Genomic DNA, 16738 nt, shown 5'->3' on the forward strand with positions numbered 1-16738 from the left:
TGCGAACATTGTCACTAAATATGAACTGCTAACGCCTATAACTATTAAGTAGGGTTGGAATGTAGTATGAGATGCCTTTAGGGGTTTTTGACGACGACGTTGTCGTCGTCAAAAACCCCTATTCAATTACGCACGTTCGTCCACGGAGGACGCCACCTCGGAGTCTAAATTTGACATTTTTTCACTCATTTCTCAAAAACTACAACACCACAGCAAGTAATATTTTAAGGGAAGCTTTCAACTGTCATTATCTTCAAACTGTTTAAGTTAAGCGTAATTCTGTGGACACCATGGTATGTCGTCGTCGTCGAAAACCCCTATTTATATATCCTCCCCTTACCAGTTTTCACGCTATTATGCCTTTTTCTTTGAATTGGGAAAAAAGTAATGTTGCCTTATATCAACCGATGCCCTAATTACCTTCTTTTGTTAATATGAAGTATGCAAACATGTATTAAAACTTGATGGACATTGAAATGTTCACACTACACACCGATCTTCGATGACTTCAACTGGCCCCATTTGTTTTGAGTTTTTCCTGTTTTCACGGCAAACAAGAAAGCATGGTTTCCCGGTGAAGCCATACATGGAAGAAACATCTACAGTGACTACAAGTGTTCTTTGAGACTCTGTGTATGACTCTATAGCCAGCAGTTGTCTTCGTTTTATTCAAAAAAAAAAAATTAATGAAATTTTTAAATTACCATGGTAATTTGCAAAAAATAACAAAAATAAATAACTTAATAAAAAGTGTGAATAATCATTGGCTTTCAAATCTGAGTTTTATTTATTTTTTCCCCCTTTTTTCTCTTAAAATTCATAATAAAGCGTATAAATAAACAGTGCTAATTGAATCAACAAGCTGCTCGTTTAAATTTTAATATAAATAATATTGATCGGAGGGTTAACAAAAAGATCTCCAAAAATATTAGAAATGATATAAGGCACATGGCTTCTTTAAGCCTCTGTATTTGTTTCCAGAATGCTCAGCAAAATATTCAGTCACATGATTTGATCATCATGAATTGTGAATTGAAATAGTGTTTGATGAAACTTTTTCGGTGGGCAAATATTTTTATATGGCCTCAACATTATGACATATTATTTTGTACCTTGTAGAAATGCCTAAAATACCAAACTTTTTGCATTTACAAGTGCAAATATCCAGTGGAGCCTTACGTGTTTCGGTCAAGGGAGAGGAGACTTTTTGCTTGGCAAATAAAACCACACAATTTTTATCATGGGACTGTTTACATCGCGCACAGAGAGGTAAAAGATTTGCCACGATTGTAGGGACACCTCGAAAACAGGACCTCCTACGATACGCAACGAAAACCCTAAACATTCGTGTGCAAAGTATATTGGTCCAGAATTCGGTTAGGAAACGAATAAAAAGAGACTTCGCTGTGGTCCAGAACGTAAGTAGAAAAACAAGAAAAGGAGACTTGAGTAGACTCCTCTCAAGAAGTAACAACTCATGATAGGTACATACTGAATTGCATTTACCATAGAGAATGTTTAACAATAACATGGAAGCGACTGCATCCAGTTCAATTCAAATGCGTAGACTCATCTCAAGAAGTCACAACTCATAATAGGTACATACTGTATGGCATTTACCAAAGAGAATATTTAACAATAACATGGAGCGACTGCATCCAGTTATATTCAAATGAAGATTACGTGGCTAATTAATTATGATTTTTAATTTTGTTTACATTTAGAGTAAAGCTTATGTTCTAAGCTTCAATTTGGTATATGATTTCACTCTTTTGAAGTTATGGTCTAGGAGATTAGGTTTAAAGAAAAAAACGTGTGCAATTGCTCTGGGTTTAAGGCAGAAACAAAGAATAAGAAAAAATAAATAAAAATCTCGACAGAAACAATACCTGTTCCGACGGTAGGTCAGAACAGCTAATAAACATGTATAATCTTTTAAACCTATTCGTCAGTATGTAAAAAACATGGTTTTCGTTTACGCGCCTATTCGTCACTTTTTGTGCCCGATTCGTCGGTAAGTAAAAAAATAAATCTACGCGCCTGGGCTTATTCTTCAGTTATATCACCATTAACGCACGTATAAATTTAACGTGTTCATGTTTTCTCATTAAAAATTAAAAAATGTTTTAATACATTGTAGGAATTTGATATTTAACTGCACTTTTGAAACCAAGTCTTGTTGTGGTGGTCTTTCTTTACACAAGAACATCTCTATCACATTGTCAATTTCCGAGTTCAGCAAAAGAAGTCAGTCCACTTCTTTTCCAAATACAGGGACCTTTGGATCTGTTCAATCAGCATTCCCGACTTGTGGGGACATCAAATCAGAGTCCTTGCTGCTTTGGCTGAAGTATTTTGGCCACTTCCATCCAATCAGAATCTCTGATAGATGTATGAAGAATTCCCAATGCTCAGTTTGACCAATCAGACCGATGTATCATCAAGCCCAATCAGGCAGTATTGTCACCAGTATCCCATCAGAACCTCTAAATGATACGAGTTGGTGTGGCTATTGCTCAGTTTGACCAGTCAGATTGATGCATCATCAAGCCCAATCAGGAAATGATCCAATCAGAACCTCCGACTGATATGAGGCGTGGCTATTGCATTGTTGACCAATCAGATTGCTCAATAGACAGGTCCATCATCTAGTCCATCATCATCATCATTCATATCCTCCTCCCCGTTATCAAAGTATGACATAATGTAATCAGTACCCTGGATAAAAGACAAAATAAGGCAAATCCAATTCAATATCTAAGCCATAACTAGAACTACTTATAAGAAAATCATCTGGAAAACATAGGATCTTTCCATCAAATTGTTCTGAGATGACAGAACAAAGTGTATTTGTATTCTTTAATTCTTATTTTAATTCTGGTCATGGTCCAAGATACGATTCCCTTTCAATAAATATATTGAGCTATTAGCCATGTGGTCTTGTGAGTCCCCTCCCCCCCCCCCCAACCAAACTTGAACGTTGGGAGTACGAGTCTGTGGATGCTCACATAAAACATTCAAAGAAAATGATGAGGTTTTGGACATAGACAGAAGAACTTTATTACCCTCCATAAAAAAGAAATTACATTGCTCGCTTAAGTTTTAAAAGCACCACAAATATCAAAACATTACAAAAGACAGATCTAAATATTGGTTTGTGTCTTTGCTTACCTCCTCCTGATCTTCTTCATCATAGTATTCCTCTTCCTCAATCTCTTCTTCTTCTTCTTCATCTTGCTTCTCATCTCCGGATGCCGCCGTCTCCGTTTCTTTCTTCTCCAACTCCTGTGGATGATAAAAAAAATGCAAAACAAAATGCCGTCTCAGAACCTGTCAGAAAAACTATTGCCCTTTTTTGTAAGAAATTGGACCCTGATGTAGCACGAGTCAAAACATTATGATCACTTACCGCCAGTTGTTTCGTAACCACTTCTACGTCTTCTTTAGTGACCTTTTTGGCAGCTTGTAAGTTGGGTTTAACAGCAGACTCTGGATAAAATATGTAAGTTACAGATTCAAATACTCTCAAAATATTTGTCATTTTTTGTGTATAAAATACCAAGAAGTCAACAACAAATCAGAATAATAGATTCAATAATATCAAATTAAATATTGCAGCTTTAGATTAGATTAGATTAGATTAGATTAGATTTGTATTCATCATGCCCAGCATGAAAATCACTTTCTCGATTTGCACATTAAAATACAGTTATTAAAAACAGCACAAAACATACATGAACCGTAGACATTAAAACAGCAACAATATAAAAAAAAATATCACATTGCATAATATAATAAAAATATCACATTTAACAAATAGAGTCACAAGTAAATCTGTATTTACAAAGGGGTTCATTTGACAAACACATCAAAATAATAATACAAGACGAGGACTTAAAGATATATAGGTAGATATCATGTATTATGTGCATTCAACACAACACATGAAATAGCCAACATAAAGCAAATTTACTCGGGGCAAGCCTTTGTAAAGCAACCTCCTGATGAGCAAACCCTAGTAACATTGGGCCATCCACATTCAGTCCCTCATCCTGATGAGGGATAAACAACTCTGGCATGACGTTGTGCATGGAATCTCGGTTGCAACCGCTAAATGATGATGACATTCAGTCAGAACTGTGTATGGGTGTTCACCGTCTCTTAAAGCCATTATACACTTTCGGTAAACAGTATTGTCCAAGTCCCACACTTCGTGTATCACAACTTATATATAAAAAAACAATCCTGTGAAAATTTAGGCTCAATCGGACATCGGAGTCGGGAGAAAATAACGTCTCTTAAAGGGTCTATGAACTTTTTGTAGGACAAAAAAACACAATGTCCATAGATTTACATTAAAGGCAGTGTACACTATTGGTAATTGTCAAAGACTAGCCTTCACAATTGGTGTTTCTCAACATATGCATAAAATAACAAACCTGTGAAAATTTGAGCTCAATCGGTCATCGAACTTGCGAGATAAGAATGAAAGAAAAAACACCCTTGTCACACGAAGTTATTTGCGTTTAGATGGTTGATTTTGAGACCTCAAGTTCTAAACTTGAGGTCTCGAAATCAAATTCGTGGAAAATTACTTCTTTCTCGAAAACAATGGCACTTCAGAGGGAGCCGTTTCTCACAATGTTTTATACCATCAACCTCTCCCCATTACTCGTCACCAAGAAAGGTTTTATGCTAATAATTATTTTTAGTAATTACCAATAGTGTCCACTGCCTTTAAACTTACAAAGTTTGAAAATAATGATAGTAGAAAGCTTCCCTGAAAATATTACTTGCTATTTTCGTCTCAGTTATCATGAGACGGAAATAGCATGTAAAACGTATTTTCATGACATTGATTTACTCATTTCTCAAAAACTACAGTACCTCAGCAAGTGATATTTTCAGGGAAGCTACCTAATATCATTATCTTCAAACAATGTAAGTAAATCTGTGGACGTTGTGTTTTGTTTTACAAAAAGTACTACGCAAAAGCTTGCCCCAAATCATGTGACATAGCAACTGTCTTGATAGTCTGACGATTTCAAATTTAAGTGGCAACTTGTGATCAAGCATGTCATTGTACCAGACAATATTCAAATCTAATTATGCAAATAATAATAATAATAATAATAATAAGAACACTGCACTAATATGGCGAGCATTATCTGTGAGAACATTCAAAGGTGCCAGTCGAAGAGGAAAGAAAAAACCCACATTCATGAAAAAGCCTGTTGGAAAAGATATGTCTTAAAGGCAGTGGACACTATTGGTAATTACTCAAAATATTTATCAGCATAAAACCTCACTTGGTAACAAGTAATGGGGAGAGGTCGATAGTATAAAACATTGTGAGAAACGCCTCCCTCTGAAGTGAAGTAGTTTTCGAAACAGAGGTAATTTTCCACAAATTTGTTTTGAGACCTCAAGTTTAGAATGTGAGGTATCGAAATCAAGCATCTGAAAGCACACAACTTCTTGTGACAGGGGTGTTTTTTCTTTCATTATTATCTCGCAACTTTGACAACCGATTTAGTTCAAATTTCGACAGGTTTGTTATTTTATGCATATGTTGAGATACAACAAGTGAGAAGACCAATAGTGTCCAGTGTCTTTAAGTTTTAAGCAATGGCTTATTGAGTGATTATGATTAGATTCATACTTGAAGTTGTAAGCATTCCTGGTTTCCTGACTCGGATTCTAAGCTCTTTAGGTAGGTGCTTCCAGTATGGCGTCCAGCCGATGGTGTTGTCCGTGTTACTGCCAAGCCTGTACTTATCTGAATATCTTGCAATATCTGAAGACGAAAAATGGCACAAGAGTGGAAAATGAAATTGACCACCTAGTTCATCTCCACCGAGCGGCTCTTTTTGCCCACATTGCCTGCCTTGACAACAACCCAGCAAAAGAGGCATTCATGGCAAATGAATTTTAATTGGGAAAACAAATATTTATTGTGCAAAAAAAAGAATTCAGTGAAATTGCTACCTTTCTTTTTATCTTGTGGTTTGATATAATAAGGAGAGTCTTTCATTGTGGCTCTAAACTCCTGCTTTAAGAGCAACATGTAGCTCCATTCCTCTCCAGTTGGTAGTGGCACTGGGCGAAACTCTAAGGGCTGCAGGAAAGAAGGATACAAGATGATTGGTATGGCCACTTCATGAAATGGTTTAGAGTTTCACCCTTGAGCTTGAGTAGTTTCATAATGTTTACTATCTATGTGTATATACCGCATACAATAAATTTAGCATTGATAATGTAGGCCTACTATGATTGAAGGAAAAGTTTCCGTATGGCGCCACCACTTTTTCATTCGAAATGAAATAATAAAGCATCTAATTTACCTAAATGAGATATCCCTTTTTGTAAAAATGAGTGAAAAAGTGGTGGCGCCATACGGAAAGTTATCCTGATTGAAATACACACCTTCGATTCGAACATGCACTTACACTCTACAGCACTTCATCAACCACTAAATCAAGCTTTTGCATCTAATGAAATTTACTACCCTTGACTAGACTAGAGTTGTGCCTCAACATCATGGAAAACACCCAAAACTCAAAGTACTAAAAACAGCTTCTGAATTTGACTGAGAAATCATCTGTGTAACACTGTAGTATCAAGTGTAAATAATTTGTTTATGTTGAATTTTGATTGAAGCTAATTCCAATTAACATTATTGCCATATATTACAGCATTGCACCAATTTACTTAGGCTTATCAAGCATCAGGATTTTTTTACAAATTGATTAAAAAAACTACATCATCATTATAATGGTAAATGAAAAAGTAAAGTCTCATTTTATTTACTGGAAAATGTGGTGGTGGTTGAGACGTTGGGGGCGGTAGAGAATCTCCACGTCCGAGTCCCAAAACTTCGGCTGTAAAAGCGATCGCTCCTCCTCTTCCCCTTCCTCGACCACGCCCTGCCATTACTCAGCAGTCTAAGAAGTCAACTTGTGTGTTCAGACACAACTAAGAATTCAAAACAAAGGTAGAGCAAGCTGTTCATAGCTATTGACTGATTACAAAAAGAAAATGCAATCATTCTAATCGAGACATGGAGGCCGCCATCTTTCTTTACCGAGTGGGCGCTTGTCACATGTGTCACGTGAGACAACAAAATATGACGTAACTGATAAAAAAAAAACATAGGTAGTCTACAAAAAACAAGCATTTAAGATGTTTTATTATATAAAAAAAACTTTAAAAAATAGAAACTAGTAAATATTTATTTTTGCTTGTTTAAATTTTACAAATATTTTTTATAATGCTTTTCTACAATGTAAACATTTTCATAATATTTAGCGAGGCCAGCATAGTCTCTACACAGAGAGAAAAGAGCGTAGATCGTGTACTGCTGGCAAAATAAAGACAAACAATTCTGTTGATACTACATCCTAGATTTCCTGATTGACACAGGTAATGTAAGATCGTTTTGCGACTATTTCTGCTCAGGCGAAAAGAATTGTCGTACTGAAGCTCTAATAATTAGAGGCGATTTGTTAGAAATGGGCACAAAATCCAAATCAATTTATTTTGTTGACAGTACAACCATACAACGAACAACATTATTCCACTGCATGCACAATGTGCGTGCGTGATGTTTGTGTAACACAAAAAACGCCGCAAAAAACAGTGTGTTTGTAACCTTGATTCTTGAATACACCGTCCATGTAAATTGTGAGGCCTTCAACTGGTTGTTTGAAGGCCTCAAAATACACTATTTATTTACAGATTAGTTAGTATTTTGTTCTTTGCACTCCCATTGTGTCTATCTAAGTTATGTTACACACCACCAGCAAGTCCCATTCATTTATTAATTAATAAAATTATTATTATTAGGCCTATATAAATAATTATTGAAGTTTGTGTGTATGTTTGTGTTTTAAATACATGTTAATTATGAAAGTTATGCAACGGTACATTTCGTTGGGCCCTTTTTATGGGTCTGCTTTTTATTATTAAAATTAAAGTAATTTATTTGGCTTCCAAGTTCCTTTTCATGCCTCTTGAATTAGTTATTCTTGGCTTAGTTTTATCAATATTCCTTATTTTGACTTAAAGGCAGTGGACACTATCGGTAATTGTCAAAGACTAGCCCTCACAGTTGATGTATCTTAACATATGCATAAAATAACAAACCTGTGAAAATTTGAGCTCAATTGGTCATCGAATTTGCGAGATAATAATGAAAGAAAAAAACACCCTAGTCACACAAAGTTGTGTGCATTTAGATGGTTGGTCTCAAATTCGTGGAAAATTACTTCTTTCTCAAAAACTATGGCACTTCAGAGGGAGCCGTCTCTCACCATGTTTTATACCATCAACCTCTCCCCATTACTCGTCGCCAAGAAAGGTTTATGCTAATAATGATTTTGAGTATTACCAATAGTGTCCACTGCCTTTAAGTTATGTGTTGTTACACCTGACTATATGAACTAAAACTATACTAAACAAAGTAAAAGTAACACATATTTTCTTTTTAAATAATGTCTTCTCTTTTTCCTGACCTAACTTAATTTGGGGACCTCTGTAAAAAAAATTAAGTAGTCACAAAAAACAAGTGACACTGGATAGAAGATAAAAATGGGGTCCATTTATAGATTTAGTTGTAATCTGACAATTAAAGGTTCAGGGAAGTTATAGTGTCAAAATAAAAAGTGAATTTTGTCATGTTGGTACGTATGTACAACTTCAAACAAGTACAGGTGAGATTGTGATTGCTTTACACTCTTTGTTGGTTATTTTTATTCAAAGGTTGCAAGGCTTGCTCTTTTATGGAGATCAGGTCACTCTTGAGCTCACTGTTGACATCGAGGAGAGACTTTTGGCCGCAGCTTATTAGGTAACTGACAAGTGACCACCAGAATGCCTCCTAGTTTACGCTGCAACCTGACGCCCGTCAGAAGGCTACTGTGTCGACCCAATGGTCCCATTAAAGCATCACGTGGTGTGCCATGTAAGTACAAAAAATGTATTACAGAGAAAGATTTTGTTCAGCAAATTTGCATAGTGCCAAATTTAGGCTGAACAAATTTTGCGCACACTGAATGCCAATATTGAGTAGGAAATTGGTTTTTTTTTTAGTAGCAACTGATAAAAGAATACTCACTTACAGGAAAAAGTGATTTGAGAAGCAGTTAAGTTACAGTAACGCTTATCAGATTTAAACATATTGCATCAAAGTGAGATGTTTCTAAAATGCTTTATACTATTGAAAGTTGTACGCTTCTAACCAAAGGTTTTTATTGCAACTCAATTTAAGAGTGATTACCAAAAGTATACCTTTCCTTTAAAGGGCCTATGTACTTTTTGTAGGACAAAAAACACAATGTCCACAGATTGACATTAAACTTACACAGTTTGAAGATAATGATAGTTGTAATGTATCACTGTGGCACTACTTTATGAACGGCTCATGAATATATATATAGTGCACAGTCCATGTATGTATACAGGTCAAAGGTTATGTGAATAAACCACTTCTCAAAATGGCAGCTATTGTGTGCTAGGCTACTCTGACACTTAAGTATTTCTCCACGTAAATACACCACAATAGTAGAAAGCTTCCCTAAAAATATTACGTGCTGAGGTGCTGTAGTTTTTGGGAAATGAGTACAACAATGTCATTAAAATAATTTTTGTCTCATGAGATGAAAATTATTTTAAGCATGTACAAACGTATTTTCATGACATTGTTTTACTCATTTCTCAAAAACTACAGCACCTCATTAAGTAATATTTGAAGGGAAGCTTTCCACTATCATTATCTTCAAACTCTGTAAGTTTAATGTAAATCTATGGACATTTGGAAAAAGTACCCAAATCCTTTAATAGGCTTAAAAGCGTCCTACTGTATTAAAAAAAAAATCATCAACTTGCAGCTTATTGCCATCATATATCTTCCACAGGTATCAATGGATACAGCACCCAACCACTTGCCTCTGTTGCAGTACGACCTCAAACAGAGTCCCCTTCAAGTATCAGCCTAATCCTGAGCAGGACTCTCAGCACAACTTACTCCCTCTGTAATACCTCAGCAGATGGTCCATCCAAGGGTGATGGGGTCAGTAGTGGAGGTGGTGGCCGGAAATCCAGAGGGAGTGTTGGCGGTAGTGGTAGCGGCAGCAGTGCTGGGAGTAGCAGTGATGGAGGGAATGGAAAATCTGGCCAGTTGTGTTGTCCAAAGTGTGGTGATCCATGCACACATGTTGAAACATTTGTGTGTAAGTATTTCAGGTAGTTGAGTATAAGTCACTAAGGCAGCAAAGAACACTGGTGATATGCAAAAGGAGGGAACATCACAACTTTTTTATGGGGTTGATGGTGGTCTGGCACATGTTTATTTTAAGACACCTTGTGCCCAACTCTATGGCATTTGCCAACCAACAGTGTCTGTGCAGATACAATTAATCACCATATTTGATGGGAAGGGCTGAGTTTGTATAACGATATTGATAAGGTGATAGGATTTGACTCTCAGAAGGTGTGGCTAATTTCCGACTTCTTATTCAACAGCTAATTCTATTTTCTTATTTAATCCTCACAGCATCAACAAGATTTGTCAAGTGTGAAAAATGTCATCACTTCTTTGTCGTGCTGTCAGATACAGACAGCAAAAAGAGCCTAAAGGAGTCATTACCACCAAAGCCAGAAAGACCCCCGCCTCCACCCCCAAAGAAGGTAAAATCTATTAGCCTCGACTAAATCCACACTTGGCCCTTTGTATTGTGTAACGCATGTAAAATAATCCAGTGCACTTATTGATAAGAGAAGGGGTTCACCCCATTGTTCCTGGTCTGATCGGCAGCATATTGTGCCACAGCACCTTGTAAACCATTACTTTTTGTGCTATGTAAAAGGAGTAGATCTAATAATTCAATAGTATAGTCCCACATAACTTGCAGGAAAATGCTGTATGCTTAAGGGCCGTGAGCGTCACTGAATGATGGATGAGCACGCTATATAATTATACAAAATATATTATTATTAATACTAACCTGTTCTATCCTCAGATTTATGAATTTCTGGAGAGACATGTGATTGGCCAGCAAGAAGCAAAGAAAGTCCTCTCGGTGGCTGTGTACAATCACTACAAGCGCATCTATAATAACATTCCGGCAGGGCCCAGCAAGACACAGGGGGAAGGTTCTGAGACTAGAAACCAGGCATTCACTCCAAGAGGTAAATATTAATCCCCTACCCCCAGCCCAACCCCCCCCCCCTTATTAACTATTAAGAGACCATAACATTCACATTTTATACCAGAATATCCACTAGTGGAGGCAGACAGCTGCAAGATTTGACCTTGTCCTTCTTCCATAAGCTGTTTTGAGGTATGGTGGACACATAGGGCATACTATATAGGTCACTTTGGTTTGGGTAAATTTGCTGTATACCCACACCAGTGTACTCTCGCTGCATGTTTACTGCGTACGCAGCCCGCAGACCCATTTTTCAAAGTCTGCAGTGCGTAAATGGAAGCGCAATTGCATAATCATAATTTGAATTGTCAGGTTCGGCATGCAGTCGCAGCGAGTATGGACTGGCCTTTAAACAAACAACACTTTGTAATTTTATCAGGATTTACATTGTAAGTTGCGATCTTTCTTGGCCAGCTAGGTAGTTATTCCTTTCCCTTTGATTGTTTCTTTATTAGAAAAAAACCAAGAACTTTGATTTTTGGTAATTTCTTTTGACCCACCCAGCCACAATTTCAAAAAGTAATATTTAAACATTGACTATTCTGAACGACACCTTTTTTGTCCTCTTTTAGAGTTACTACAGATAGCAGGAATCGGTAGCCAAGGTAACGCTTTAGGAGCATCCTCACTGCAGCAGCAACAGCAGCAGCAGCAACAGCAGCAGTCTGGACAGGGTAGCGAGTCTGAGCGGCAGCTACGTGGCAGTGGGTTGCTAGACGCTCAACAGTATGAGCTCAGGCTAGAGAAGAGTAACATCTTACTGCTTGGACCCACTGGATCAGGTAATTTTTTTCATTTAATTGCAACAGGTGATCAAATTTTGTGTTTCGATTGTTGTCATAATGGTAACTAAAATGAACAGATTGGGTAAAAATGTTCTAATAGCTTAAAATCACTCTCCTAATAGATAATGTTGGCCCTTTTTATAGCGCAATTCCTAAGAAGGATTATTACGCTTTAAACGTTATTACTCCCTGGTCACTGGGCCATATGTTATCATTCCTTAAACCATCTCAGCTCCTGGGAGGAGTACACAGCCTATGCTGCCAAGTATGTAGTACACTAAGCTAAATCAATCGCAAGAACGATCTCTGCCCACAGAGTATGCTCTCTTGTAGTTATTGATTGACAACATTATGTCTACCATTGTAGTGTGTTTTTCCAAGATATACTCCTGGGACACATTCCGAGCATTACCGAGCATGAGTCTTGACTGATTCTTGAACCTTGAACCTAGACCCTTGACCTTGTTTTGACGATCATAATCAAGTTTTTTTTTCAAATGACAGACCCACTGCAACCTTTTTTATATTTTCTCCAACAGGTAAAACACTAATGGCCCAGACCATTGCCCAGTGCCTGGATGTACCCTTTGCCATATGTGACTGCACTACATTGACCCAGGCTGGCTACGTAGGAGAGGACATTGAGTCTGTCATTGCCAAACTCCTGATCGATGCTAACTTCAATGTAGAGAAAGCACAGCAAGGTATTTGAGCTTACAAAAATAAAATTAATTTTAAAAACAATTATGAATCACAAGCCAATATGAACTGCCTTATGTTCTACTTCTATCTGGCAATGACCTGTTTTCCTTTTGAACTCATTTTGTTGGGGGGCAAAACATTTACTTTTTGACATCTTTATTTTCAGGCATAATCTTCTTGGATGAGGTTGACAAGATTGGCTGTGTGCCAGGAATACACCAGCTACGTGATGTCGGCGGCGAGGGTGTCCAACAGGGTCTCCTGAAGATGCTAGAAGGTACGGTGGTCAGCGTCCCGGAGCGTAGCTCTCGTAAGCTGCGTGGGGAGAGCGTGCCGGTAGACACCACCAACATATTATTTGTTGCTTCGGGTGCGTTCAACGGGCTTGACCGTATCGTCAGCAGGAGAAAGCAGGAAAAGGTAAGGCCCTTAGCATGAATTCATTTACCTACTGGAATCTTTCATTTGACTTTGCAGAATTTACCGCTGCAAACGTCGGGCAAGTTTAACCTCTTGCAACGTCAGCAAAATAAACAACAATGCAGTGTAGCAATGATAAAATATAATGCTGTGTAGCCAATCAGATGTAGATCGTGCGCAATCAATTGTTATTCTCTAAAAGCAAAAGCATCACTTCTACAACCAGTCACAATAAGATTGCTGTGGGTTTATGTTCTGCGATGCCATTTGGGTTTTACATTTTTAGAGCACCCTTTGCAGGTAGCTTGTGTTAGTGTCAAAAGTGGCAAATTGTTGACACAAGTGACCCGAGTACAACGCTGGTACATACACACTTGCATTTCATTCAGCTGATGAAGAAAACTTGAAAGACAAAATTCAGATGAATTACAGAAACAAATTGACCAAAACTTTGTGCTTAATTATGCTTTCAGTATCTTGGCTTCGGAGCTCCAGCTAATGTCAGCGAGGGTCGACGTGCAGCAACCAATGCCAGTATGGCCAACCAATCCGCTCCGTCCGATACCAAAATAGACAATGATGAGCGAGACGCCCTCTTGAGGCAAGTCGAGTCCAGGGATATGATCGAGTTTGGAATGATCCCGGAGTTTGTGGGTCGTATCCCGATTACAGTCAGCTTGTCCTCGTTGGATGAGCCAATGTTGCTTCGTATCTTGAAGGAGCCAAGGAATGCCATTGTACCTCAGTTTGAGATGCTTTTTAAGATGGACAATGTAAGTTAAAGTCATCATTGTTTTTTTAAGTCAAGTTCACAATCTTTGGGGTATAAAACACAGGGTTCTCCGCAGGATTTTTTTAAACTGGGGAGCATTCTGGACCCAAGTTTTAGAATTTTGGCCGAAGGACGCTGAATTTTGGAGATCTTTGGAGTGTTTTGTACTTACTGTTTATCTTGGTTTTAAAAGCCCTAATGTGCTTTATGAAGCATTATAAACGGGTTTATCTTGATGTTTTTGAATAATTGGTAAAACCAAAGTAAACAAATATACACAATATTACTATTCTTCTTTATTTATTGGCAGAAATTTGGGCATGTCCACACGCAATTTGTGTCTATTGGCCAAATACGCTAGCACGGGCATTGGGAAAACCCTGATCACAAGATGCAAATGTTGGCACCCCTGCTGTAATCTTACCACTTCTCTTGGCCCTTTGTTTTTCAGTGTACACTTAACATAACTGCAGATGCTCTGTCAGCCATTGCTAAGATGGCTCTAGAGAGAAAGACAGGAGCTCGAGGTCTTCGCTCAATCATGGTGAGTTTAACGTTGCAACTTTCCCAGATGCCTGTCTTATGATATATTCATAAAAATTTACCCTTCTACCTGCGAGGGTAGAAGTTGATATTGTGATTAAAAAGCCTTTGGAGCGATATGGCAGCTCAGGAAGCTGGTTAAAGGAATGAAAGATTAAGGGAATGTTATTGGCCCAATGACCAATGAGTTCACAAAACTTTACGCAACTGCATAAGTCCACTTGCACAACGTTTATAGCACAAGTTGCTCCATAAACGGTGCGCAAGTGGACTTACGCAGTTGCATAAAGTTGCGTGAAATCGCAATGATCTGGTTATTTTAAAATGCTCTGCAATATAAGAACTATATATTATTATTATTCATTGATTTTTCTTCTCAGGAGAAAATTCTTTTAGAACCCATGTTTGACGTTCCTGGCTCTGACATAGAAGAGGTGATAATTGACGAGGCTGTGGTCAAGTTAGAGAAGACTGCTCAGTATAACAGGAGACCTTACACGGAATCAGTAGAGCGCCAGGAAGCCGTTAACTAAATACATAGCCCTTGAGCAAGGTGGGTGTGGCACCAATATGGGTGTGGCATCTGGAATGGCGTAGTAAAGAATTTCTAAAATGTGAAGTGAATGCCTTTACCAACTTGAAAGCTAATCTCTTATTCATTTATTAAATACAAGCAGTTTTGTGAAGGGGGTTAGCTGCCACCAAATAATTCCAACTCAGGAAAAACACTCTTTTAAAATCACTTGGGCAGGTTCACTTCCTTAACACTTGCGTCAGATAACATGGAATTGCCATGGTTAAATTTCTCCTGAAACTATCAGTTTCCAAGCAGCAACAGTTTTAGTTATTTTTTAGGACAACCTGTCATGCTGCTACCACTTCTCACAATCGATGGAAGTTGCCACCTGATTTTTGCTCAACTTTTTATGATTTCATCTGCGAGCATTCCAGTTGGTCATTTCTTCCATGGCGTAATGAATTATTCATGAGAAATATTGTTATAAGAGAATTGGAAAAAACAACCTCTTTCATGACTTAGTACAGACATTCAATGCTTCGCTACATCACAACGCTTTGTTTTTTGCGCTGGATGCATGAGAATGAGATGCCACATGCACCTTGACTCAAAGGCTTCACAAACTCGTAGCTTCTACCCCATCACACTGAACTCGATCTCACTACGATCTAAAAAGTGTAGTCTTGTTGCAAGACGATAGTATGTGCGTGGCGAGGAGGGAGCAAGTGGGCAGGGAGTCGCGCTAGTTGAGTGAAAGTTTGAATAACCACGTCTTACACCAAGTCTACATTTTTTCAGAACCTAGTGGGAACGATCTAAAAAGTGTAGTCTTGTTGCAAGACGATAGTATGTGCGTGGCGAGGAGGGAGCAAGTGGGCAGAGCGCTAGTTGAGTGAAAGTTTGAATAACCACGTCTTACACCAAGTCTACATTTTTTCAGAACCTAGTGGGAACGAGGTCGGTGTGATGAGGTTATTAGGGATCTACCAACCAAGCATTGTAAAAATATCCTTTTGGGGCATAAGGGAAGGTACAACTTTAAAACTAAAACTATGGGTAACAGTTTTGGGTTGTTACGGTAAAAGTGCCTTTTGAGCATTTCAAAGAAATGATAGTAATCCTTTATTCAACTTTCAAAAAGCAAACTGAATCCAAAAGTGTTTGTTACTTTCTTTTTGACATATATTCTAAACTTGTATTGTTTTTTTTGTAATTTTGCTCTACTCTCTCGCAGTCTCAAAGACCTGGACGTCAACAATGTACCTTCCCTGTTATAACACATCTTTTATATGGTTTTAACCATCTGAACAAAACATTGATTAAAAAATTGTGTAAATAAAACTAGCACTCAAAATTTTGGTAAGATTGTAAGAACAACTTTGAAAGAGTACACAGTTTTCAGTGATCTTTCAGCTAAAATGTATATCTATTTGGGCATCAAATAAGTCAAGTAATAAAAAAAAAATGATGAATTATTTGGATGACCAATATTTTAGTGCTCTACTAAGTAAAAATATTTTAATACTGTGTACACTGAAGACTAATGTAAAGTATTAAGCTTTTGTTGGAGCTATTATTATTTTTGATCCTTTAAGTGTGCATTATTATACAAACATACACAAATCCAAAGACTTAGTCAGTTAAACAAGACATACTTAAATTTGTGAACCTGTTATTAACTATAAACAGTTAGAGGTTTTTTAATATTGTCTGAATTCAAATTTGAACCAAGGGTATTTTGGAAAGTAGTTTTTTCCAATATGGTAATTTTTTTAAAATATGGTTTATTTTA

At 37.4% G+C, this 16738-nt stretch overlaps 2 protein-coding genes across 2 annotated transcripts; one reads left to right on the plus strand and one right to left on the minus strand.

Annotated features, from left to right (window-relative positions):
* Positions 1 to 407: 407 nt before the first annotated feature.
* On the minus strand, positions 408 to 7083 carry LOC139942358 (DNA-directed RNA polymerase III subunit RPC7-like). The gene is made up of 6 exons (XM_071939209.1): positions 6811 to 7083; positions 5989 to 6118; positions 5663 to 5797; positions 3410 to 3489; positions 3172 to 3285; positions 408 to 2718 (listed from the first exon to the last, which is right to left on the minus strand). Exons 1-6 carry the CDS (start codon positions 6931 to 6933, stop codon positions 2629 to 2631), a joined length of 672 nt encoding a protein of 223 aa, XP_071795310.1. The 5' UTR covers positions 6934 to 7083; the 3' UTR covers positions 408 to 2628.
* A 251-nt stretch (positions 7084 to 7334) lies between these two features.
* LOC139942360 (ATP-dependent clpX-like chaperone, mitochondrial) lies at positions 7335 to 16713 on the plus strand. The gene is made up of 11 exons (XM_071939215.1): positions 7335 to 7422; positions 8761 to 8962; positions 9915 to 10229; positions 10553 to 10686; positions 11019 to 11187; positions 11780 to 11989; positions 12532 to 12696; positions 12861 to 13114; positions 13588 to 13887; positions 14338 to 14430; positions 14810 to 16713. The coding sequence occupies exons 2-11, from the start codon at positions 8872 to 8874 to the stop codon at positions 14960 to 14962; spliced, it is 1884 nt and encodes a 627-aa protein (XP_071795316.1). The 5' UTR covers positions 7335 to 7422; positions 8761 to 8871; the 3' UTR covers positions 14963 to 16713.
* Positions 16714 to 16738: the final 25 nt, after the last annotated feature.

The sequence above is a fragment of the Asterias amurensis genome, chromosome 9 (genome assembly GCF_032118995.1).
Source record: "Asterias amurensis chromosome 9, ASM3211899v1".
Taxonomy (NCBI): domain Eukaryota; kingdom Metazoa; phylum Echinodermata; class Asteroidea; order Forcipulatida; family Asteriidae; genus Asterias; species Asterias amurensis.

Excerpts from the sequence above, each read along its gene's own strand:
- LOC139942358 (XM_071939209.1), bottom strand. The coding sequence starts at position 6,933 with ATGGCAGGGCGTGGTCGAGGAAGGGGAAGAGGAGGAGCGATCGCTTTT. Across the intron at positions 6,119-6,810 it reads AACCACCACCACATTTTCCA|CCCTTAGAGTTTCGCCCAGT; the intron begins GTAAATAAAATG and ends TCTTTCCTGCAG. Across the intron at positions 3,286-3,409 it reads TGGTTACGAAACAACTGGCG|GAGTTGGAGAAGAAAGAAAC; the intron begins GTAAGTGATCAT and ends TATCATCCACAG.
- LOC139942360 (XM_071939215.1), top strand. The coding sequence starts at position 8,872 with ATGCCTCCTAGTTTACGCTGCAACCTGACGCCCGTCAGAAGGCTACTG. Across the intron at positions 8,963-9,914 it reads AGCATCACGTGGTGTGCCAT|GTATCAATGGATACAGCACC; the intron begins GTAAGTACAAAA and ends TATCTTCCACAG. Across the intron at positions 13,888-14,337 it reads TGCTTTTTAAGATGGACAAT|TGTACACTTAACATAACTGC; the intron begins GTAAGTTAAAGT and ends TTTGTTTTTCAG.